This window comes from Platalea leucorodia (genome assembly GCF_965183815.1).
Source record: "Platalea leucorodia genome assembly, chromosome: 1".
NCBI classification, from domain to species: domain Eukaryota; kingdom Metazoa; phylum Chordata; class Aves; order Pelecaniformes; family Threskiornithidae; genus Platalea; species Platalea leucorodia.
This window is the reverse complement of record NC_138823.1, coordinates 38021864-38046967: the sequence shown is the minus strand read 5'-3', so window position 1 is coordinate 38046967 and position 25104 is coordinate 38021864. Positions and strand designations below refer to the sequence as shown.

The 25104-nt window shown below is 41.6% G+C and overlaps 1 protein-coding gene across 1 annotated transcript in view; it reads right to left on the bottom strand.

Annotated features, from left to right (window-relative positions):
- CPA6 (carboxypeptidase A6) overlaps positions 1-25104 on the bottom strand; it is a gene marked incomplete at both ends in the record, with an annotated part of 86675 nt that overhangs the window by 17262 nt on the left and 44309 nt on the right. Inside the window, 4 exons of the mRNA XM_082337904.1 lie at positions 12503-12607; positions 13451-13552; positions 14515-14629; positions 18162-18286. Of these exons, the coding sequence (XP_082194030.1) occupies positions 12503-12607; positions 13451-13552; positions 14515-14629; positions 18162-18286 (447 nt within the window). The remainder of the gene's footprint in view (positions 1-12502; positions 12608-13450; positions 13553-14514; positions 14630-18161; positions 18287-25104) is intronic.

The window sequence follows — 25104 nt, the reverse complement described above, 5'->3', positions numbered from 1 at the left end:
ATTGACTGAGAAGGACAAAGCAAGGAGACGGGTTTGAGAGAAACTCTGAAATTGCAGTTGAGCTTAACGATTTGCTGTCCCACAATTCATTATTATCAAATTTAAGGCAACAATCAGCTTTTGTTGTTTCTGTTTTTGAATTAAACAATCACACCGAATTAAACAGTTACTATTTTAGCACAGGGAATTGAGTCCATTGCTGTTCTTCCAGAAATCGCATAAAACTGCTTCTGACAAGATAGGATTAGCTCTTCCATGCAATTATTAAGATATCAGTTAAAGCATCCTTTCTGATGGTAACATACAATGGTTTACTATTGTCTGTATATCTCACACTTTAGCAGGGTGACACTATGATCTGCCATTTAGGCCTTCCTTGCCACTTTATCAGTTTGGCAAGCTAGCAGTTAGCTCTGTCTCTGTACTTGGAAGCAGAACATCTTTTTATCTCCATTTTCCCTTTTACTGCTAATGCCCTGCTTTGACACTCAAATCACAAGCAGAGTGGTAAGCCCGTTATTACAGGTAAGGTACGACTGAGTATCTAAAAAAAAAAGGCTTAAAACAAAGGGTCAAATTTTCAAGGCTGAAGCTTGAACTGTGTCTGATTTTTTCTTTTTTCCACCAAGCAAAATGTTCCTTCCTCTTTAGGAGCATTTCCCACAGGAGGAACACAGAAACAACAACTGAGAAAGATGACAGTGTGCTGCAACTACTCTACAACGCTCAGAAGAGAGCCCATAAAAAGAGTCTGAAAAGAAGGACCTGCAGGATCCCAAAGGCTTGCTTATGCTGGTACTTAAGGATACAAATGGAGAAGATGCTGAAGCAAAGAGGCAGAGTGACAATGGCATGATTGACATCTTAGAGAAGCAAACAGCAGTTGCAGGAAGCTTGTGGAAGGCTGGGACCTCCCAAGTAAATGAAGGATCTTGTGGGGAAGAACCTGGATAGAGTTACACAGATCTTAGTGGAAACAGGAGACACAACTTCTTGGTTCCACTCTGAGAGGTAGCACATAAAAAAACCTCATAGGTCTCAAGTAAGTCAAGGACTGCCTAGCAGGGAAGAGAAAGGCTTGAGTTATTCTGAAGCACAGTGAATACTCTGAAAGGTGCAACACAAATTTCTCTAATAGAAATTGTATGAAACGAAAGCCCACCAAGTTGGTGGAGACCCCCTGAGATATCTACCACAGAAAAATTTAATTCTTGAATTTCACACCCTAGTTATGTTGGTCCATATTGAGGGCAACCCAAGAGAACTCACTTGAATACATTGTTTAATTAAATTGTTGAGACACAATTAAATAATTAAGATGCAAATTATTGCTTGCAATTCCATTTCTGGAACAACTAAATTGTCCAATACACAGAATTTTCTTTCACAGTCCTTTCTCGTGCTCAACAGTGCTTCTGCATATCAGTAATTACACTGAGGCCCCAATTACTCAGCATCGTCATACAGGAGTGGACTGCTAAAATATAAAGCAGAATTTCTTCCCTAGGGCAGGTAATATGTTGGAGCAACAATGTGAATTCTCTTCATGCCTTGAAGAAGAACATACTCAACAGCTTAAAAACCTTCACAGGGTAGAATTTGAATGTCCTAGTGATTAATACTTACAGAGGAGTTTGCACTAGCAAGTGTCATCATTGAAGAATTCCTACTACAGGCACAACACAGCTGCGGGGTTACCTTTATTTTATCAAGATGTATTCACATTGTGAGAAATGAATAGCTACAAGCAAAATGAAAGTAATTTTTACCTTCTTAAGATCATGGGTAGGCAGGAGGATGCAGCTGAGTAGTTAAAAGTGCACAAGGGAAATAATGCATTACTTATTTCCTTTTGGAAGAGGAAAACTGGAAACCATTTTAACTGTTTTTTCGCCATTGTGAAGATGCCACAGCAAAGGAAAGCACCTTCTCTAAACTGTCTTACCGTTGAATAGAACCTGGGAAAATCCACCATGGACCAAAAGAGAAAGATATACTGCACAGTATAAAAATGGTTTGCCACAGCTGCTTTTAAAACAATGCATCACATGCCTCGTTGTGGTGATACCATGGTACTGCACTCCATCTTTTTGGCATTGGCTTGGATTTTATCCACTAAAAAAAAAAGCATCACAACTGAGGGCCCAGTCCGGGACACTCCTGTTGGTAGTGTTCACTGCTGCTTTATTTTCCTTCCCCTCAGATGTGGTGCACATTAGAATCATAGAATCGTCAAGGTTGGAAAAGACCCTTAAGATCATCGAGTCCAACCGTTAACCTATCACTGCCAAGTCCATCTATACCATGTCCTCGAGCACCGCATCTATCCATTCTTCAAATACCTCCAGGGATGGAGACTCAACCACTTCCCTGGGCAGCCTGTTCCAATGCTTGACCACCCTCTCGGTGAAGAAGTTTTTCCTAATATCCAACCTAAACCTCCCCTGGCGCAGCTTGAGGCCGTTTCCTCTCGTCCTATCACTTGTTACTAGGGAGGAGAGACCAACCCCCATCTCGCTACAACCTCCTTTCAGGTAGTTGTAGAGAGCAATAAGGTCTCCCCTCAGCCTCCTCTTCTCCAGACTAAACAACACCAGCTCCCTCAGCCGCTCCTCATAAGCCTTGTGCTCTAGACCCTTCACCAACTTCCTTGCCCTCCTCTGGACACGCTCCAGCACCTCAATGTCCTTCTTGTAGTGAGGGGCCCAAAACTGAACACAGTACTCGAGGTGCGGCCTCACCAATGCCGAGTACAGGGACACTATCACCTCCCTGGTCCTGCTGGCCACACTATTCTTGATGCAGGCCAGGATGCCATTGGCCCTCTTGGCCACCTGAGCACACTGCTGGCTCATGTTCAGCCGGCTGTCAACCAACACCCCCAGGTCCTTTTCCGCCAGGCAGCTCTCCAGCCACTCCTCCCCCAGCCTGTAGCGTTGCATGGGGTTGTTGTGACCCAAGTGCAGGACCCGGCACTGAGCCTTGTTGAATCTCATACAGTTGGCCCCGGCCCAACAATCCAGCCTGTCCAGGTCCCTCTGCAGGGCCTTCCTACCCTCCAGCAGATCGACACTTCCACCCAACTTGGTGTCATCTGCAAACTTACTGAGGGTGTACTCAATCCCCTCATCCAGATCATCAATGAAGATGTTGAACAGGACCAGCCCCAACACTGAGCCCTGGGGAACACCACTCGTTGACCTCTGTAACTCGTAACCTCTGTTTTCAGTAGCAAGGATGTGCTGGAGAGATGCAGACACACAGAGCGAAGTGGGATATAAGATGGCTGCCAAAATAACCAAACCCATTCAGAACTGAACCAGCTGTGGAGCGGAGGGGGGATGTTGAGTAGAAGCAGAAACTACATACACATAGCTGTGATTACCACACAGAAACTTCAAATGGCAGGAACGGCATTTGGAGGATGAAAAAAATGATGAGGATAAAACAGATTCTGCATTTGCACCAGCGCCTCTTGCTGTTGAAAGGCTGATGAATGAAGTACTGAATGAAGAGGCTGGAAGAGGTGATCTCTCTGATGGAGAAAAAGCAAATAGCGTTTCAGGCAGAAGCTCCTGACAGAGAAGAATGAGTTAGCTAAAGACAAGTAAAGCTGAGTGTTTCAAATATAGATGCTTGCAGAATGAAACAGATGGATTTTTCCTCCAGATAACGTATATATAGGGAGCACTCAGAGAAGTCAATTTTTTTCTGAGGTTAGGCAGCTAAAAAGACAGCTGGGGAGATTAGAGTCTGGCAAATAAAAATTAAGCTCCAATGATTGTATTGCATTTACTGAAAGAGCTGCAGAGTTTGTGGAGAGATCAGTCACCAGGTGACTGGTCCTCCAAGGTGAAAAGAGCCCAGTCTTCATGGTGCCATCATCACTGGCAGCCGTGAGGAGACCAAGATGCAGCCATGAGGAGACCAAGATGCAGCCTTGAGGGGGCCAAGATGCAACCCTGAGGAGCTTCTAGCCTTCCTACAACAAGGGTGATCTAAAACTGATGAACAGGAGGAAAACCCAGACAGGAAGATTTCATAGAGCAAGAAGATGCGATGGTTTAAAGGGCAACAAAAAATTTCAAGTCAAACCAACATCAGCTGAAGAGCTTTAGCTGAAGGGAACGGACCTCAGAAAGAAGGAACGTATCCAGCTAAATGGTGAAAGGAAAAAGCTACAGGTACAGTATTTGTTTTGGCCTTGCATGCTTCTGATTCACTTTGGAATATTTCAAATGATTTCAAAAGCTCTTGAGGTTTCTGAGAGCCAGCACTTAAAGTTATGTTAAGAACAGCGGCCTATCTGTCCCCAGGAACAGGACTGGCATAAATGTATGGCATATAGGGAGAGGCAGTCAGGCCCTTGCTTTCTTTCCAGTATGGTTCAAAGCTTCTGCTTGGAAAACTCCAGAAAATGGAGATGGAAAGCATATAATGGGGGGTGAAATAACTACATTGTCTCAAAGAATAACTAAATACAGGTGTAATGAACATCCTTTAAGTTAATATTAGTCTGAAATCCTGATTGTGGGAACCTGGCATTTCAGCTGTACCTGCTCAAAGGACTTATGTCTGTTGAGAAGTGAGAGGTCAAGTGTATAAACTTTAACAAACATTAGTGTGTTGCTTCAAATAACTATCTTACGCACTGCCAAGGTTAGACTATTTCTGAAGTGGGTGAAAAACTGGTGTCTGAATTTCATAATCAGCCAGTATTTTGAGGCTCTGGTAGTTACGGATAGCAAGGGGAGATAAATTTTCTGTCTCCTAAAGGATTGATGGAGCTCAGCAAGACCCAGAAATGATCCAGAACTTGAAGCTGTTTTCCTGACAGTGTGGACTTCAGCACTGGAATGAATGACTGAGTGCTGCTCTGACTGTTGATGCAGCACATTGCAGATGTTTTGTCCATCAGGACACAGACTATGGAATTTTGCAAAATGAGTATTGGCTTTCAGCAGATCTTAAAGTAGGAATACTTATAGCTTTATGGCCTTCTGACCACATGGCCTGCACAGTGCAGAAGAAGAGCCAACTTCTTTTAACACTGATGCTGTCTGGGTATCCTGCTTAGACCTGTGTCTGATAGCACATTTGTCCTTATTCAGTTCTGTATATGTGTATGTGCTGTTATTTTAGGTATCCTGTCTTTACAGTCAAGCACTTCATAAACATTCCGGAGGAAGAATCTGAGGTCTTGAGTCCTGCAAAATTCCTGGTAAAGATGGGTCTCTGGGGCCTGGTCTTGGCTAATTGGCACTATGAATCCCATATGCATACTACAAGGTGCCTCATAAATCAGTCTCAGGCTTAGAATAGTGGAGGCAGGTGTTGCCATTCTGCATCTTAGACAGTGTCCCTCTTAGCTCATTATTATGGAGTGAAAAGATAGGATTCAGGCCTGGTTTTGGCAGCAATCGATACCAATGTCAGCATTAAAAAAAAAATGTTAAAACCACCCCCAGCCTTTAATTTCTTTGTCTAGGGCTGCCTGTCTGCTCCCTGGGTGCATGATGAAGCACAAGCACATCATCTTGGATAATTTGGGAACTTGTATAACAGGGATCATAGGATACGCACATTTCAGAATTCGGACTTTCAGCATCTCACAAACTAAAGTATACAGAGCATACTGACATTCTTTTCAGATTTGGGATTCTTCTGAGATGAGACAGTTACCATGGCCCATCTTTAAGGGATGAGCAGGGCTTCAGAGGTGCGGATTTGGATTCCTTTAGTATACAGCTCCTTTCCAGTGGGCCTGTGGATAGGGATGAGGGAACTGTGATGGGTAGTCTAGCAAGGTCAATGCCTGAACCAAACTTATCAAGTCACCTTGATCAAATCCAGAAAGCTCAGAAGTAGTTCTAGACATTTTTTCAGCAAAGACCTTAGGTATTGGCTAGGTTCTGTCCCAGAAGAAGCAGACAGTAGCATTGCTCATCCAGGAAAAAAAACCACAACAGTCTCACATTAAAGAAAGAAAAGTGGCTTTGTGCAATGTAATGTAAGCTGACTCACATTCAAAAAATAATAATATAATTTTGAGGAAAGTCCTCAAGATTTAGACATTTGAAAAATATGAGAGCCTAGGGAATCTATGGAAGAGCATGCCACAGTTCACATTTGAGATGCAGATATACTGAATCTGGTCAACATGTGTTAGTCTTCCTTTTTTCCTAAAAAGGCACACTTTTGAGGATGGGAGAAGATGGTGATGGTGGAGGTTACTGCATTTCCAAAGTGTGAGGCTATTTGCATCTTCATTTGAGGCCCTGATGAGGCCACTCCCTTAGGGGGATGCACTTGATCTTAATGGATGTTTCCCTTACAGTTGCCATTGGATTCTTAGAACATTTTATCAAGAAGAAGTACAATCAGTGCTTGCTTCTTGAAGGTTTTTAATTACATTTCTTGAATTTTCTCATATACAAATTCCTGCATCAGAAACAAAGAATAGTGCATCTTAAAGTCACATCTCTTGTATATTGTTTTTTGAAAATATTGTATGAATGACATTTCAAGGTTATACATCATTGACATGGATCAAATGGCAGCATTTATTAGAGGGAAGAAAGTCAAACCAGATGTAATCGGAATCCTCATCTGCTTCCACTAAAACTGAAAAAGAATCTAGTTTTGATGTTAATTTGAATAGCAGCCTGTGAATCATATTTCAGATTTTTAAAACAATGGTAAAATCCTAAATTTGAGGTCTGGATAATTTGATATCCAAATTCTGCTTCTGCTCTCACAATTGCACATCTAACAAAGAGGAGTTAAATGTTCTTATTTAAGACATATACATATATAATTGTACTATTGCAAAAAGTCTGTGGGTTTTGCTTCTTTGTTTCATGAGGGCTATTTAATTTTGGATAAATACATGTTATGTCTGATAAAGAAAATTTTGTTTCTCAAGTCTACTGCTTTCTACAAAGTAATAACACATAATAGAGTCCCTTTCTTTCCAGTTTGTAATATTTACATTTTAACGTATGATTAGATCTTGTGCAGTCTTTTTAAAAGTCTAGACTAACAAACCATTTTTCTTTTTTCTTTTTTTTCCCCTAAATCTTTTGCTGTGGACACAAATTCTGGGTTATTAGATCCATTTATCTTTGCAGGTTGCCTTCAAAGTAGTCTACACGTAATCAATCAATCAGCTCCATTTCCTTTTACAGTTACTCTTGCTTCCCTACTCCACAACAGGTCTCAGTATTTCCACTGTCAGGGCCTTTTTTCCGCCCCTTTCCAGATGAGTAAGGCTTGAAGTTGGGTGTAGGTTACTCCACTGTAGGCTAACTGGTATTCTCCTGCAATACAGGCGCAGACACTTCTCTGTGGCTCATTAGCTGGTACCTAAAGCTCTGATCCTGTGTGTGCAGGGCGTCCCCTTTCTTGACTTGAAATTCAGTGACCATGAGGTAGGGTTTGTCAGAGGCCACCAGTATTGCTAACCCTGGTAGAACATCTGATTATCTTTAGCTGAGCGACTACAGGCATCCAGGGACGCCTTCTACAGAAACAGTGACGTTGTTATTAACACCAGACCTATGGAATAGAGAGCCAAGGCTAAAGCTCATGCTGGAGTAGATTATAATAAAAAACCACACAAAAAACCAACCCCCCAAACCAAACAACAGTCTTTGCTCTCCTTTTGTTTGTTTCAAAATGTGAGCAGGCTGGTTTTGTGCTTTCAATTATATTATCACATAATGCAAAACTCTTTCCTGTGCGTTCCTTTTCTCTTTTTAATCTTTAACTTCTATACCTTTCTCCCTTTTTCTCTAGTTCATCTGTTCTTTTTCTCTAACTATTGTATTTGCCCGAATACAGAACAAGCCTGCGTAGCAGGCAGCCTCTTGCCTTCCCATGCTCTAGCCTCACATCCTCACTTCCCAGGTCTAATCTGCCTTAGTCTGCTTTGTATTTCTAGGTAGATGAGAGCCGGGTCCTGCTCAGCCGAACAACTCCAGATGCTTTGTAGAAAGCGGGGAGCCGCTGCCTGTACCCTGGCAAGCCACGCTAGCAGCCAGCTGCTCAGTGGCACCTCCACCCTACGGGAGGCCGTGTCTCCCATTGCTTGCGGCAAATTCACTGGCACTCAGAAGCTGCCGCTTCCAGACGTGCAAGCAAGATACCAAGAATTCCTAAACTGGATGGGAATATCTGGTCAAGTTTGTAGCACCCAGTCTTGAGCTTGAATGTTCATACATAGAGGGTGTTTTCTAAGCTAAATCACTTGAAAAGCCTAGTTGCACACAGGAGTATGGATACGTCAATAAAAACAAGTGACAGAGATCACAGGGTGAAGTGAAAGCTTGACAAAATTTTTCAGGCTGCCTGCACAGTAAGGGGATGCGTGTACGCTGTTCCTACTAGAAAAGAAGCTAACACTACATAAATCCAACATTTCCTTTTGCTTGCCTTAAATCGATGGGCTTGTGGTGCTATTCCTTAGAGTCAACAAACATGCCAGGAAAAATCTGTTTCCAAGCTGACTGTCCTTTCTCAGAACTGCCCATAAACGCCAGGGAGGATGGAAAGTGGGCTGCCGGGCTGCAGAGGTGCTTAAGGGAGGGGTTTGCCAGCAAAAGAGAATTGCAGAGTTTGAAGCACGGAGAGACCTTCAGTTTTCCCAGAGTTCTTAATAAAAATATCTAATTCATGTAATGAGAAAAGCAATATCCTAAAACAAACAATCTAATCATCTTGTCTCTCCTTCTCTCCCAGTCATTTTTAATATAACAATGGAGACTGTGAGCAGAATTTATTCTTATCCTGATGCTTTTTGCTTTAATGCTGTATTGAAAAATTGTTCTAAGGAAAGAAGAAAATTTATGTCATTTGTGAACAAAGGCAATGCATGACCGAGAGGGGCAGACAAAGGTGGTACATTCTTGTAGTCTCAAGGAACTCTGCAGAAAATTTCTTTTATCTAGGAAAATGCTTTTACATAGTTAGCGAAAGTCTTACTAGCCAGCTACTCTCCAAGGATCTCAAATAACAACCAGAAGGTTTTTATATACACATGCACAGCCTATGTTCTGCCATAAGCTCTACAGAGAAACCTTGTGATTTTTACCTTGCTGCCACATTGCGCTTTATGGGAAAACCTTGGTGAGGAAGACGTACTTGAGTATTAGGCTTTCCCACCAGTGCCTGTCTGTCCCAAACATCTTCCTTCCTTACTGCAGCCTGTTCTCATGGGTAGGACAGCTGCTCAGAAATAGTTGCAAGTTTGTTCATCTTCTATACTAACAGAAGTCCTACTAAGAAGACTGCACATCATTGCACACTGAACTTTGGAGATCAGCTCCTGGATCTGGTTTAGCCTATCCATGCATCAGCAGTCATGCTGACAGGCTCACCCAAATTGCAGTGGCCTCATTATTTCTGTACTTGCCCTATACACTGCTGTGACTTCTGAGGGAAGGCCACACATGGTTACATGATCATCTCAGCTAACGCATTAAGGTGTTGGTAATGCAGAAGTTTAAGGCAGATCCTTTAAATCAAAGGAGGTATTAATACATTGTTGAGTTCCACAGTGATGGGGTAGAACAGAAGCGAGAAAATTGTGTGTTTATAGGAAGAACCTTGCAAAAAAAAAGATGCATCCCTTATTTTGTGCAAAAAGTGGTATACAAAATATTCAAAAAGCACATCTGTTGGGTTTTTTTTAAGCTTTCTTTGACTTCTGTAAATTGCATTGCAAGGTAGTCGCCGCTGTGCAGCTAATATCGCATCTTGAACAAAAGTTTGCTGGCTAAGGGGAAATGTCAAAATCCTGCAAACATATCATGCATCTGAAATGAATCTCAAATTAGAAGAGATTAAGTGCTGATATAAAAAAAAAAAGAAAAGACAAGTGGACAAGTGGAAAGCAAAATTCCAATTCCATTTGATTTCAGCGATCATTTGAAAAATAGCAAATGGATGGATATGAAGGCTAAACCCTAGATATCAAAGATAAAGGGAGCATAAATCCAATAAGATAGGATCAAAGAAACATTGGAGGAACCACTTGATATTCAGCGAATATGAAATCCATCATTCGGGGTGAAATCTGTCTATGAAGAAGAATAGCCAGCAGATCAATACCTGGCTGAACAGTGACCTTTGGCTGGAACTCAGGAAAAAAAGGTGAGTTTATGACCTTTGGAAGGAGGCGCGGGCAACTCAGGAGGACTACCAGGATGTCATGAGGTTATGCAGGGAGAAGACTAGAAGGGCCAAAGCCCAGCTGGAACTTAATCTGGCTACTGCCATAAAAGGCAATAAAAATATTTCTATAAATACATTGGCAATAAAAGGAGGGCCAAGGAGAATCTCCATTCTTTATTGAATGCAGGGGAAAACATAGTGACAAAGGACGAGGAAAAGGCTGACGTACTTAATGCCTTCTTTGTCTCAGTCTTCAATAGTCAGACCAGTTGTTCCTGGGATACCCAGCCCCCTGAGCTGGAAGACAGGGACAGGGAGCAGAATGAAGCTCCCATAATCCAAGGGGAAATGGTTAGTGAGCTGCTACACCACGTAGACACACACAAGTCTATGGGGCCAGATGGGATCCACCCAAGGGTAGTGAGGGAGCCGGTGGAAGTGCTCACCGAGCCACTTCCAATCATTTATCAGCAGTCCTGGCTCACCAGGGAGGTCCCAGTTGACTAGAGGTTAGCAAATGAGATGCCCATCTACATGAGCGGCCGGAAGGAGGATCCGAGGCACTACAGGCCTGTCAGTCTGACCTTGATGCCGGGGAATGTTATGGAGCAGATCATCTTGAGTGCCATCACACGGCACAACCAGGTAATCAGGCCCAGTCAGCATGGGTTCATGAAAGGCAGGTCCTGCTTGACTAACCTGATCTCCTTCTATGACAAGGTGACCCGCTTAGTGGATGAGGGGAAGGCTGTGGATGTTGTCTACCTGGACTTTAGTAAGGCCTTTGACACTGTCTCCCACAGCATTCTCCTGGAGAAACTGGCTGCTCAGGGCTTGGATGGGCGTATTCCTTGCTGGGTAAAAAACTGGCTGGATGGCCGGGCCCAAAGAGTTGTGGTGAATGGAGTTAACTCCAGTTGGCAGCCAGTGACAAGTGGTGTTCCCCAGGGGTCAGTATTGGGGCCACTTCTGTTTCATATCTTTATCAATGATCTGGACGAGGGGATCGAGTGCACCCTCAGTAAGTTTGCAGATGACACCAAGTTGGGTGGGAGCGTTGATCTGCTGGAGGGTAGGAAGGCCCTACAGAGGGACCTGGACAGGCTGGATTGTTGGGCCAGGGACAACTGTATGAGATTCAACAAGGCTCAGTGCCGGGTCCTGCACTTGGGTCACAACAACCCCATGCAACGCTACAGGCTGGGGGAGGAGTGGCTGGAGAGCTGCCTGGCAGAAAAGGACCCGGGGGTGTTGGTTGACAGCCACCTGAACATGAGCCAGCAGTGTGCTCAGGTGGCCAAGAGGGCCAATGGCATCCTGGCTTGTATCAAGAATAGTGTGGCCAGCAGGACCAGGGAGGTGATAGTACCCCTGTACTCGGCACTGGTGAGGCTGCACCTCGAGTACTGTGTTCAGTTTTGGGCCCCTCACTACAAGAAAGACATTGAGCATGTCCAAAGAAGGGCAAGGAAGCTGGTGAAGGGTCTAGAGCACAAGTCTTGTGAGAAGCAGATGAGGGAGCTGGGGTTGTTTAGTCTGGAGAAAAGGAGGCTGAGGGGAGACCTTATTGCTCTCTACAACTACCTGAAAGGAGGTTGTAGCGAGATGGGGGTTGGTCTCTCCTCCCTAGTAACAAGTGATAGGACGAGAGGAAACGGCCTCAAGCTGCGCCAGGGGAGGTTTAGGTTGGATATTAGGAAAAACTTCTTCACCGAGAGGGTGGTCAAGCATTGGAACAGGCTGCCCAGGGAAGTGGTTGAGTCTCCATCCCTGGAGGTATTTAAAAGCTGTGTAGATGTGGCGCTTAGGGACATTGTTTAGTGGTGGACTCGGCAGTGTTAGGTTAACAGTTGGACTTGATGGTCTTAAAGGTCTTTTCCCACCTAAACAATTCTATGATCCTATTCTATTATTCTATGATTTTAGCTTCCTATTCCTATGGAATTACACAAAAGAGAAATGTCTTTCTTAATCTAAGTCCTTAAAGCAAAGATATTGCTGAACTGATCTGAAGCAGTAAACACTGGCACAGATTTACTTGGACCATTACCAGAATTACAATCTTCACATTTTTAGGTCTTGGAATAAAATCCTACTTCATATCTCTGACAATATGTGTCTGGCATATTTTTGTCCTGTGCCTAGCTGTGTCTGGCTGTCACTATCAGCTTTGTTTATCAAGCACTTAAGTGTTCAACAAATAAAAAAAAAAAAGTAGTATAATAGCTAGTTATTTTTCTTATTAATAATATGTTAGATAGGTTACGGCAAAAACGCAATGTTTATTGAACTGAAGGCACTGCATGACTGTAAATCATTAAACACTTACTTCTTTCACGAACCACTGGCAAAAGGCAGGGCCAATCCACTCTCTTGCATGAATCCCACAGTCTATCCAGACAGCTTTCTTGTAGGGCCGCGATCTTTTACCTACCTTGAAGTGTGAATATTCATAGAAATATCAATAGATCTCATGACATGAGTGAGGCACAATAATGAGAAAATAATAGAATATTAGAAACACTAAACCATTTTGAATTTCCTCATACAAAGGAATACAAATTTATTGTTTTCAAAGGTATGGCTACGATAATGATATGCAGGTATGCCAAGATAATGAAGCTGATCTACGGACAAATAATTACAGGGAAAGTGAGATATGTCAATTCTTCTTTTATGAGGAATGATATCTTTAAATATCACATGGAGCAGGGTAAGGAAAAACAATTCTACAGGAAAAGCATGATGCAGAATCAAATTTTCAGAACTCTGCAACAGCAGATGCATAGAAAGTACATTGAAAGCAAAATTTTTTTGCACCTTGCTGACAGCCTCTAATTTGTGGTCCGAATAATGTGAGTTGAGAGCACACAGCCCTGAAATTTTGTCAGTAGCTAAAGAGGAACCGTATGTGGCACATGCTGAGAAGGGCTCCAGACTCCTCTGGGGTCCCTCTCCTGCATAACTGCCTTCCAAGTTGTCTATAAACACCAAACAACTTTCCAATTCCCTTAAATCCAAATCCTGCTAATTGAACTTGTCCTGTAATTTATCTCCATGCATATCCCATTCAAGTAAATAGTTGGCTTTTAGTTTTCCAGCTTTTTATTTCTTTGTTCATTAAAGACGACATTCAGAGAGATACTTAGATCTTAGCAGCTGATCCTTAGGAAACACCGTTAACCTGCCTCTCCAGTGTACATGCTGTAACATAAGTAACAAAATGGCTGTCTCTGATTCCAGATTTTAGTCTGATTAATGACTATTTAATCTTTACCTTGAGTACAAACAGTGGTCTCCCTTCATAGGATTTTCCAACAGAGAACATGTGAACAAGATCTGAATGAGTTTTATTCAGATGATGCATCCAATCCTGGATCTGCAAATACAGAAATAAACTTGTTGCTTCAGTCTTTCATTTCATGGGAAGCAACTGTAACACATTTATTAATCTCAGCTCTTAGTCCTCTGCATGTTTTTTGATTTTCCTGTAGTTTTTCTTTTTGTCTTTTTGGGTTTTGTTTGTTTGTTTGTTTGTTTTTTCTTGTTTTCACACTTGAACTATCATCGGGCTCTCATAGCTCTGTTGCCAGAGGCTGGATGCCGCCTTCAGTCACATGGGATTTTTTTTCCCATTTTATTGTTGGACATTACTGGAATGCATTAGCTGTCCATCGAAAATCTGGGGATGGGGCTAATCTGCCATTCCCACTAAATATTAATGGAATGAGGAAAGTAGGTCCCTGAGCCTGCCTGCCAGGACACAGAACGGCGAACAGGTTGACCTGCAGGATTCAACGTTACCTGCAGTATTTGTTTCATGGGCACTGGATCTCATTGAGGTGCAGCACCCTCCGTGCTCAGCCTAGTGACTTTGTTTTGGTGCAGACTGAAACTGCGTATGTGAGCACACTGAAATCAACAGAAATGATTTACCCAGCTATCTTCCAGGATAGTATCCCTTATACATGAATTTGTATCTAAGTGTTTTTAAATCTTTGGGCCTTTTGTGCAAATACTTAAGCACTTGCTTATATTGCTTACTTAAATGACTCAGTGAGACTAATCACTCACTGAAATCTCTTATTCCATCAGAGAAAAAGGCCTACTTTAAAAACAAAATTCAGAAGCTGTCAAAGATAGTTACATGTAAAGATAAGCCTTGAATACAAATATTTTTTAAAAAAATATTTTCAAGAAGGTGCCTACTTTTGAAGAAGAAACATTTAGAACAGTTCTGAAGATGAACAGGTAACCATAACTTTTAGAGAGAGTGAAATCTTAGCCTTATTAAAATCAACAGCGTAACAGATAAGAGGAACAATATGAATTTTCACGTACTTCTTCCAGGGAGTGATACACTTCGTAGTTATAACCAGAGAGGGACCTTCGACTCCTATATGACCTCAGTCCAGTTTGGTTTTCTATTGCCTTCTGCAGGTCTGATATGAGAATCCTAGGTAAAAAAAGATAGCGGTATTACTGAAAAACACACAAACTAAAGCAGAACAACAATCACATTTAGAAGAAATACAGCAGGAGTTAAACAATCCTGACATTACTTCATCTGTTATATTTTGACAATAGAGTGCTTTGGGCTTATTTGAATATATGCTGCCAAATAACTATTCCAGCTGCTTTGAAATGTAACAGTGTCTTCAAAGAACACAATGAGCTTGTTAAGCGAATAAACCAGCATGATGTAAATAACGTAGCCAATGTGAAGAAGAAGCCACTTTCATTTGTTTATGGTACAGCATTTGCTGTCTTCTTTTATAATCCAGTTATACTATGTGATCATGGATCTTCAGAAATGGATTTAAAAACCATTAAAAAAATCTTTTTAGGCTTAGAAAAACATGCACATACTTTCTCTTGGGAGTTATTGTACTGGCATGGAACATTACATATACCTACAAGTTGTAGAGGCAAACAAAAAAAAATTAAGGAGTTGGCAGCATTATAATTCTGTCTGAAACACAACAAACAAAGCAAAAATCTTCAGTGTAGTTTGTTGTTTACATTATGTACTCTGCAATAGTTGCTTGCCAGTTATTTTAAAATAACTCAGGAAAAACATGAAACAATACTAGGTGAAAATTAAATGTGCTTGCATAAAAAGTGAGAGGTTCTTTGCATTAAGAGCAAAATCCAGAAACAGTGGTGTAAGCTGTAAACTTTCCTATTTTATGGCAAAACCAAATAATGATACAAATATAAAAATGTAATACAGAAAACATCTAAAAAGAATTATATTGAAGAAGTTGGAGCATCTATCCTTCCCATCATACAGTGGCAGGAGCTGGGAATATTGTCACTGACATCAGTAACAACATCGCTGTAAAACTGAGAGTCATTCTTGTATACCTCCTTTTCCTAAAGCACGGCAATGTGTAATCACCATACCACTAATTCATCATTCCTGTAAAACAGTGGTCACATTCAACCTTTTAAAGTTTTATAGGCATTAGCTGCAATGATTGGAAAAGAGGGAAAGAAACTGCATTCACTCTGATCCTAACTTAGCTGTGCAGCAGATATCTCAAAGAGAATAGGTCTATCTACATATAATATCAAAGTAAAGGTTATCCCCATCTTCAAATGTATTAGGGAAGTAATTGTATAATTAGGAATTACATTGTTCTACATCAGCAACTTTCATTAAACGAACTAAGGGCTTATAGTCTTGACTTGCAAAGAGCTATACACTCTAAGACCAGTACTGTAAAGCATTTAAACCTGTAGTTAGATTAAAGCAGTGATTTTATTCAAGTCATTAGGACATCTAATATGTTAAAAAAATACTTGCTTGCTTCGCTGAATTCTGATTAGTGTAAGTGCCTACCAGGATCAAGCTCTGTTCACTTAATAATAGATTTAATTTCACAGCTCCTGATTGTTCATGTGTCTGTCTGTACTCCAAATGAGATTTGATAATCTTTCTTTACTCTTAAATGACTGTATACTGTGTGTGCTTGTAACACAAAGGCTCTTAAGTAACCTCAGGTCTCAATACAACCTAAGTGGCCTCGTTGCCAGAGTAGTTACAACTGAGGCAACTTGGTGCAGTAAGAGTTTATCTGATGCCTGGCTTGTTTTCATGACCGTCTTCGTGTCATAAAGTCAAACACTAGGACAGATATAAGCCCGTCTTAACAGGCAAAGGCTGGTCACCTTGTTCATTATTAGGGCTGCTTAATGCTTCCTGTCTTCAGAAATTTGTCATAATTTAGGCAAGCATCACTCCATCGTGCTGAAATTTTATATGGTGCTTGCCTCAGATTTTCCAGTTCCAAAAGGGATGTCGCAATTTAACTCCTCTGTAAGTAGTGTGTCAAAAATAAAATAAAAAAAAAATATTGGGAAAAACAGCCATGAGCAAAGTAGCTGTATGATGAAACCTTGCCTGGCGCTTCAGCCCCTTGGCTGTGGAGCTGCACTCAGCTCAGGGCTGTGGTCCCCACCCCAGCTGCGCTGTGGGCATGGCCGTGCCCAGCCGTCCTGGCAGCCCCGCTCCTGCGGCTCCCTCGCTGTATCTGTTGCTGCTCTCATGGCAAATCCTGCTGGCTCTTGTGGAGTTACAGGTCTTAGGAGGCTTGTCAGGACAAGCACATGCCCATTCGAGGCTTAGCAGGCTTTTCCTTCTGACAGCTGGGACCCAGCGGACAAGGAGTCCAAAACGGGCAGTGGGGAGATGAAGAGGGAGAGCAGAGAAACAGTCTAGAGCTGACAAAATGCTGCCCAGCTTCCTCCTAAGTGCACACTTGTGTGCCAAATGTCAGAGAGGAAATTTTCCCTGTGGAAAATCAATGTAATGTTGTCCTAGTACTTGTAGCACATTGTTTCAGGTAAACTGCAGAGACCTTTCGCTCTCGCAGTTCTTGCGCTTGCACACTGTGCTCTGCAACCTAAGTAAAGGTCTTCAAGTGCAGGGAGTGTTTATAACACATATAAAATGGCCTTCTGTCATTTCATTAAAGGTGATTACTGTGAGCAGGAACAGCAGCAGACGCGAATACAACTGTCGGGCCACAGTAATTAGGGGACAGTTTTTGTATAAGCACAGGAAAACAATTACAGAAATCCCCGTCTCATTTTTAAACACGAACAAAACCAAAGCAGTGTTGAACCCCCATGAAAGTCACTCTGAACTTCTGCTACCGGGCCTGCATAATTAATTTCCTTATGTTTGTTTTGCTATTTTTAGAAAGACAAATTAATAAGAGACCATTGTTATAATAAAAATGGAATTCTGGTAAGAGTACATATGATACACAGTATGATTTGTGCATACTTTTCTGAGAAATAGATATAAATAGCCTCACGTAGGGCTTTATTCAGCAAATGTTTGAGAATTCAACTAACTCATCAGTTGGTTATCCAGATGCTTCAGCATCTCACCGAAAAGGCTTTAATGACAAGATCATTACTCTTGTCTAGTATATCATATTGATAAATATGAATGATAAGTATACTCCAAAGCCGTCTTGAATGCTTTTAAGAAATGCTATAAATAATGTGTGATCCTTAGCGTGTATTTGTGCTGTATGAGTTGCATAGGGTCATGAGGAATGGAGAGTTATAAAACAGAACTAGTACATTCCTTTATAATTCATGAAGAAGGCTTGCCTCCGCGTTTGCAGCACACTTGTAAACAAACCTTGCTCCTGTTTGTTAAATACAGAGAGAGGCAAAGCAGGCTGTAGAATTAGTAATTACCATCCCTCTCTTAACAGATGTGATTCCATATACGTTGAAAACACTTCAGCTTGACTCCAAAGGAGGACATTTAATTAAAACTGCCTGCCTGTGGGAGATTTTCTGTTCTCCCATTAAAATGGTTGTTTTCTTGGCAATGTCTAGCTGTCTGCCAGTCTAATTGCTATGATGTGGAACGTATTTTCAGGCGCACTTGGCGTGGTAGATGCAGACCTGCCTTGGAGGCCAGATCTCTGGAGCGAGGCACAGAAAGCAAAGCACAGGCTTACGTGTACTGGATGTTTGCTTGCTGGAGGTAGGGCAGCAGACTTCGGGACGTGTTCTGTGGTACTCGCACGTCGGTGACCGTACCTTCAACGATGTGGAAGGGGCTGCTGGGCTGCCACAGGTCCACCTGTAGTGCAGGAACCAACCTGTAATTCATATGCATTCAGTGTAGGTGGGGAAATCCAGGAGATGGCACGCTTGAAGCTATGTAGGCAAACACTCTAGGCATGGTATATACAATACAACTGTATTGGCTGGTCCAGCTCGACATCTATGCTAATGGAGCAGATTTTGAGGAATGATTGCGTCTAGCTTACCACAACTCTCGTGGGAGATTTGCCAATGGGAAGAGAGAACAGTCTCAGGAATGTATCAACGTTCCTCAAACAGCTCAAAACAAAAGCTACGTCCAACTTCACGTGCCTCCTCAGACTACTATACATTCCCTATGTATTAGCTCCTATGGAGTCCATGAGTCTTTTTAATTTCACAAGGTATTTTCTATGTTCTCTAGGGCAGTAAAAGAAAAGAACGCTAAAGAGAGGTGGAAAGCGTAGCATATACCAGTGTTGTTTGCGAAGTGTACCCAAGTTTTATTCTTGATGATAAGCAGATCAGAGGTCAGTAACAGAAGGTCACCAATACTATGAAGGAAGCTGTGATCTACCCAATAATTTTATATGAAATGTCAAAATAACAGGATTAAGATAATCAAATGATTACAGTCTCATAAAAAACAATAGCTACTAAATGATACGACAATTATTAATGTGCCGTCTATATCTGCACATACCTAAGGGATGCTTCGTGTCCATTTTTACTTTCTTTTGTTGCCAAATCTGAAATACACTCAGAAATTTTAGCCCAGAATATGAATTTTCAAGAAAGCAAGAAAGTTTGCAGACAGGGATTTTAAACTCAGTGTTTTGCACCCTGTAGCAAAATGGTGCTGTCCTGCTCAGCCGTACCAACAGCAGATGCACGTACAACAGAGGTGAGAACAGTTCCTCCTCAGCCAGTGTGAGGACAGTGGCGAGAACACAAGTTAACAAACCTCTTCCCAGAGCTACTGGATAGTCACAGGAGACGATGGAAAGGAGTCTCAGCAACAACCTCTGTGGCAATGATGTGACAAATATGCGTGTCAAGATCTACAGGCCTTAAAAATATATAAGTTTTGTGAGCTGAATACAAAGAGGGGAATTGATAGGGACTACCATGTCCCCACATTTCTTAAAGAGAATTCAAAAAGAACTAATACTTGATAAATATCTTTTCAAGTTTACTGCAATCAGCTGTACTAGGCTGCATTGATGAAAGTCATGGATGCAGCTCATGAGTGTCCCTTGCCTTACTTGCTTTCCAGGTTTCTAAGAAGGTTTTTATAATGTATATTTTAACAGCTCCTGACTTCTTCTATGACATACAAGCTATTTTGGAAATATCTAATGCATTTCACCTGGTCTTCCTACAAACCTTGTTTGAGAAGAGAGCACAATCTTTCAACACGGGTTTAGTTCCCACCATTTCTCAAATGGCCCTGAGTAAGAATATTCTGATTACCAAGAAGGCATCTGATGCTACCTCTTCAAGCAGTACTGACTTTAGTCCAGTTAATCCAATTAAATGCCTGCTACTTTGGAAGGAAAAAAACCGAAACACAGGGGCAGCCTGTTCTATTCCTGCCAAAACCACTCTTTGTTTCATGCTGCCACAATATGGTCTATGGATCCGTGTGATAGTGATGGGTGGGCGCAGCATCTTTTGAAGTCTAACACCAGGACTGGCAAAGTTCACGAGGCTTGTGAAGCTGACAGCAGCTATGACAGATGGTCAGTAGAAACCGAACTCATGAATTAAATGGTGATAAATGCTGCTTCTAAATAAAGATCCTCTCACTGCGCTAACACCTTATGTTTGTTAGTTTATCTATCTTTCGTATTTTGATTAATTATAGAAATTCAGTGAAATTCCCCCCCTAATTCAACAGGGTTGATTTCATACATGGTTAATTAGAAATGTGTATTTGACTTTAAAGATTTATGCCTAAGAATACATATCACAGAGGGTAAATTTGTTGCTCTTGGAGTAACAGCGTATCAATCAGCTCAGCTTGAGCCATCTTTATAAAAATAACAACAAATTGTTATACACAAGCTAAGAGCAACTGAAGTGAAGTGTCTCCTGGCCAACTGCAATATCTAAGCACACAAAACTGAAAACAGAAGTTACAAAAATGGAACAAAAAAGTCATGATTGAGATACACCTGAAACTTGTCTTTGTTCTTGATAGTTACTTAGGATTAATTTTGGTGAATTTCTCCATCATCGTGGAGGGAATAAACCAACCAGTATTCACACTATTGGTTACAACATCACCAAGCTTTTCCATTTCTGAGGTATTCTAATTGTCCCTCACATTACTGGCTGCAAGGGAATATCAAAAGCAGAAACAATCTTCTTCTTAATGCTTTTTTTAAGCAATATCTTCTTTAATCAGCAGTATATTGCACACCGCTATCCTCTTTTGGCGAAAATGCAATATTTCACTCCTGGCATTGTCCTGGAAGTGAAACAAAAAAATTCCATTTTTAGAATGCAAATCACTTCTCTTCAGCTCAGTTCCCTATTTGGGTAGTTTGGTTCCATTTGACTCCCACTTCTTGTCCTTTGCAATGTAGACGAAGCATTCAATGCTCATCTGGGAGATGTTGCCTGTGCTATCCAGAGCACCACTTCAATTGCTGACTTGATTTTGCTTTATAAAGCATATAACAAGAAACACATTTCTCCAACAGACATCTTTATATTGCAGCTTTCAGCTTGTCCTTGGCGTGACACAGAGACAGCGCATGAAAACTGACAAACAGAAGATGGATTTCAGAGCAGGCATGTTTGGACTGAGCAAGTCCAGCTATCCTTTACTCACTGTCAACTTTAGGAGTCTTCATCATTGCATCTCCCATGGATACTGAGGGCTCCATTGGAGTCATCACTCTTCTTTCAGCATTGTTCATCTGGCAAGCATGCCTTGGATTTCCATGCTGGGCTCTGCTGGCTAGCGAGTGGTAGTGATATTAATTGTTCTCCTATCCTCTTTACTATCTGTGATGGGGTGTTGTTATTCCCACACATCATTAGCTGTTATATAGTATTATGGATGGTATACCAGTCAGTGCCAAACGACATTTATTTGCTGTGTGAGTGGTGGGATATGCTTGGTGGGGGGAATATTCTCCACCTACAAAACAAACAGATGCAGAAATCCTACAGAACCCCCTGAACACACAGCCAAATATTTGAACCTCACAATTCACCTGGTATCTTGAAGCTAGAGGAAAAGAGATATGTTTTAGAGTGTGTTTGCAAACCTAAATACTCTCATCTTTGCAGAACTGTCTCCTTTGCTCGTCTTTTCGTATCTGTCAGGAAGCAGGTTGCCTTTAGAGGGTCTTGGGATGTTTTAAGCCTCTGGACAATAAGCAGAGCCCAGGCAGGATTTTTCAGCGGACTCAGACTTGGGAACTGGAGACCAATTACTTGGCACCTGCTGCTGCACTCAGGTGTGACTCCGGGTACCTGTTCTCAGGGACAGTGGTTGCTCCGCAGATGCCCAGCGAATGCTCTTTCCCAGAATCTCACTGGGGGCATGAGCATCCTGACTTGCTTTCTATGAGAAGAAACGGTAAGTAAAAGCATACAGACAGCTCCCTTTTCCCAGAGGATTTAAAAACATTATTGCTTTATTTAACAAAGATGGTATAAGAGATTATTAACCGTGACTACATAGTAAGTATTCTTTTTTAACTGCACGTTCTTTTTTCAACCTCACTCATCCCATGAAAGTCCCTGGGATTCAACTTGTGCCTAGGAAAGCCAACACTCTTTGGGTTTCCTTGCAGGCAGTTTCTCTTTAAACCAAGGTGTTAAAGACAGCTCAAGAATATAAATGTATCAGCTCTTACCTGGACACCTTCCAAGCTACAGCTACCCTGAACTCATTAGTCATGTCTTTCGCTTTTGGTCAGTATGGTGATGAAAAGTCAGCACAAGGCAAAGGGATGAATATTTTTAAAAGATTTGGGTGCTGAGCTAAGAGAATTCAGAATTTCTTCCCAAACGAAAACTGATGCAAATAATTTTCCAAGGATACAAACATTTCGTTGGTATAATCATACATATCACAAATGGCGTACACAAAGCTCTGTTGCCCTGCCAAGACAGAAACCAGAGCAGGGAGGTTTTTTCTTCATTAGTTCCAGGTTTTCCTCCAGCTTGTTCTGTGCCTGTGGAAAGGGAGGCCAAGTAGAAAGGAGCTTCCCTGCTTTTCCCCAGGAACACACTCATGGCTGCATAAATCCCACAGTCCTTTTTTTCATTCAAGCCACTGAAAGAAATCCCCAGCTTCTTTAGACCACAGGGCTTAGTCCAGCTCATACTTTGTAATTAAAGCTATTTTCTTGGGCAGTGGCCTCCAGTTGCTCCTCACTACCCTTTCGTAAACAGCTGTTCAATTTCTTCTTCCATTTAGCCTGAAAGGAAGATGCTTAGCGCTCTCATCAGGTCTGCAATAGTGTATCGATCAAAAGAGATGACTGATGCTTGTCATTGAAAGTAACTAGAATAACTCTGCCATAATTTACATTTAGTATCCTGGCAAAATTGTTTATATGATTTATCTGTGTTATACCCCATGAAGACAGTCATTTTGTTACGCTTTATTACCTAGCAATTCCAGTTTTTATACTTACTGAGTTGTATACAGCAATACATGTGCCAAAGCTGGCCTTGTCCTTAACATCACTATGAACAGATTTCTTTGAGAAGTGCTGTCAACTTTAAAGTTCAGAATGTAATTATTGTTATGATGCCATCAGTTGAAATGGCTTGGCATTTCTGAGCCTCTTGTAAAAGGGAACGTGCAGTCAGTAATGCAAGCAGTGATGCTCTTTGCTCATGGGCTCTATCAACGAGTCATGGGCTCTCTCAGGATCTATGGGTTTTCCATTTACATCCATATGCTCGTGTATAGACACAGAAACACCCTAAGCAGTCCTGAAACTCATTAGATATGTTTTCAATTAAAAATCTGATAGTAGAAGGTAGAGAATAGAAGTAGAAACTGCTCTAGTCTCACTGACGTCAGAGGTCTGACTATCGGAGGCTTCATCACATAACACACAACAAACATAGTTACAGATGTGTATGGACACAAACACCGCTCGCATGCACATATATAATGTGCAAGAGAATTTTAGGCTTCTATTGGTATATTTGCAAAGAAAGAATGCAGGAAGAATGACTCCTGCTGACTCTGACACTGGTGGATAATTATAGCTGTGCTGTAGTTCACCTGGAAAGAGTAGAACTGCTCCTCCCTAATGTCTTCACCCTTACAAATATTTTCAGGATCAGGACTGATTTCATCCTCACTTGCTCCTGCCAATTAAGGAACTTAATTGACAGTCCTGACTGCAAATCTCCTTCAGCTGCCCTTTATGTGCAGCAAAATGGTCCAGTGGCAATTAAGTGTGGGATTCCCTGTGCTTTCTAGAAGGACTTACAAGGTAGTCCTCGTTGCTGGTGCAAAGTAATTTAAGTTGCTGATTGAGCACCCTAGACATTTAATTGGCTCTAACTTTTCAGTATTTATTTGCTTTTCAGTGAGGCTGGTAAGAATAATTGTGCCAATAAATCGGGATTGATTCATGGGATTGCAGCAGCCGTAACACTGGCAGGAACAGAATGCGAACAATGCACAGCTTGAAGTTTTGAGTTTTGCAGATCTTTGTGGAACTATAACATAGTAATGGCCTTGCCACTCTGCTTACACTGGTATAATTTTACACAGGGCTCTACACTGCAGAAAAGAACTCGTAGGCTATTCCTCAAGAGAGTCACCGAGGAAAAACTCATACACAATTATACGGTAATTGAATATCCGTTCTTACAAGTACAGATGCCACTGGGCTAAGTACATCTGAAAGACGTGAAACAGTCTTTATCAGAGTCATTAAAATAACCCAACCAAAACCCTATTTTGTTTCTTATTAATCTATTTATGGCTTGGTTCATTTTGTAGTTGTTGCTGCACTGCATAAGAAATGGAATAGTAAGCCCTGGGTCTGATCCTGCTCCACTGGGGCTGTGCTGATGACTTTGTTGAGCTCGGACTCAGGCTTCCTCACCAGTAAAAGAGGAAGCAGATTCCTCCCATCTCAGAAAGTCCAGGCTTTCTGTGTCTTGTAAGACCAATACACTCACTACCTGGGCTCTCCCGTTCTATCTTGCATCTTCCTACTAAAGTTTTCCTGGAACAACAGTTTCCTTCTGAGCCTGGCAAGTGGTTTACAGACATGTATTCTGACATATTGATGAATAACCTCTGTTGTCACCTGATGTTCCCTGTGTATCTGAAATATTCTACGCATATCTGACTGGAACCCTAACTATGAGTTAGGGTAAAATCTGGACTGATGACTAAAGCATCTGGCTATATAGATATATTTGCCGTATGTGCAAAGTAAAATGCACACAGCCCGGGCTACTGAGCTAATTCTTTCCTTCTGCAAAGTAGGAAGAGCTCCATTTGGGCTGACAGGCCTTCTTACTGCATTTTCAGACAAGCTTTTGTTCTCTGAAGCCTTTTTCAGCATTTGCCTATGGAGCTGTAACTATCAGATTTATAGCCAAGTGATCCTTTCCCCCTATGAGATATTTTTCTGATTCCCTGAACTGCAATGACAGGATCAATTCAGGGATTACAATGGATAAGCAGCTGCTGTAGGGGCTAGAAAACAAACAAAAGGGAATGGAATTGTGGCTTCAAGGCCTGCTAGGCTGGCTCCTCCCAAAATTAAAGAAGTGCCTGGCTGTGCCCAGGAATTTCTTTTGTAAAAGCTACTGAAGAATAAGTGGTCTAACTCTATTATGCCAGGAATGTTC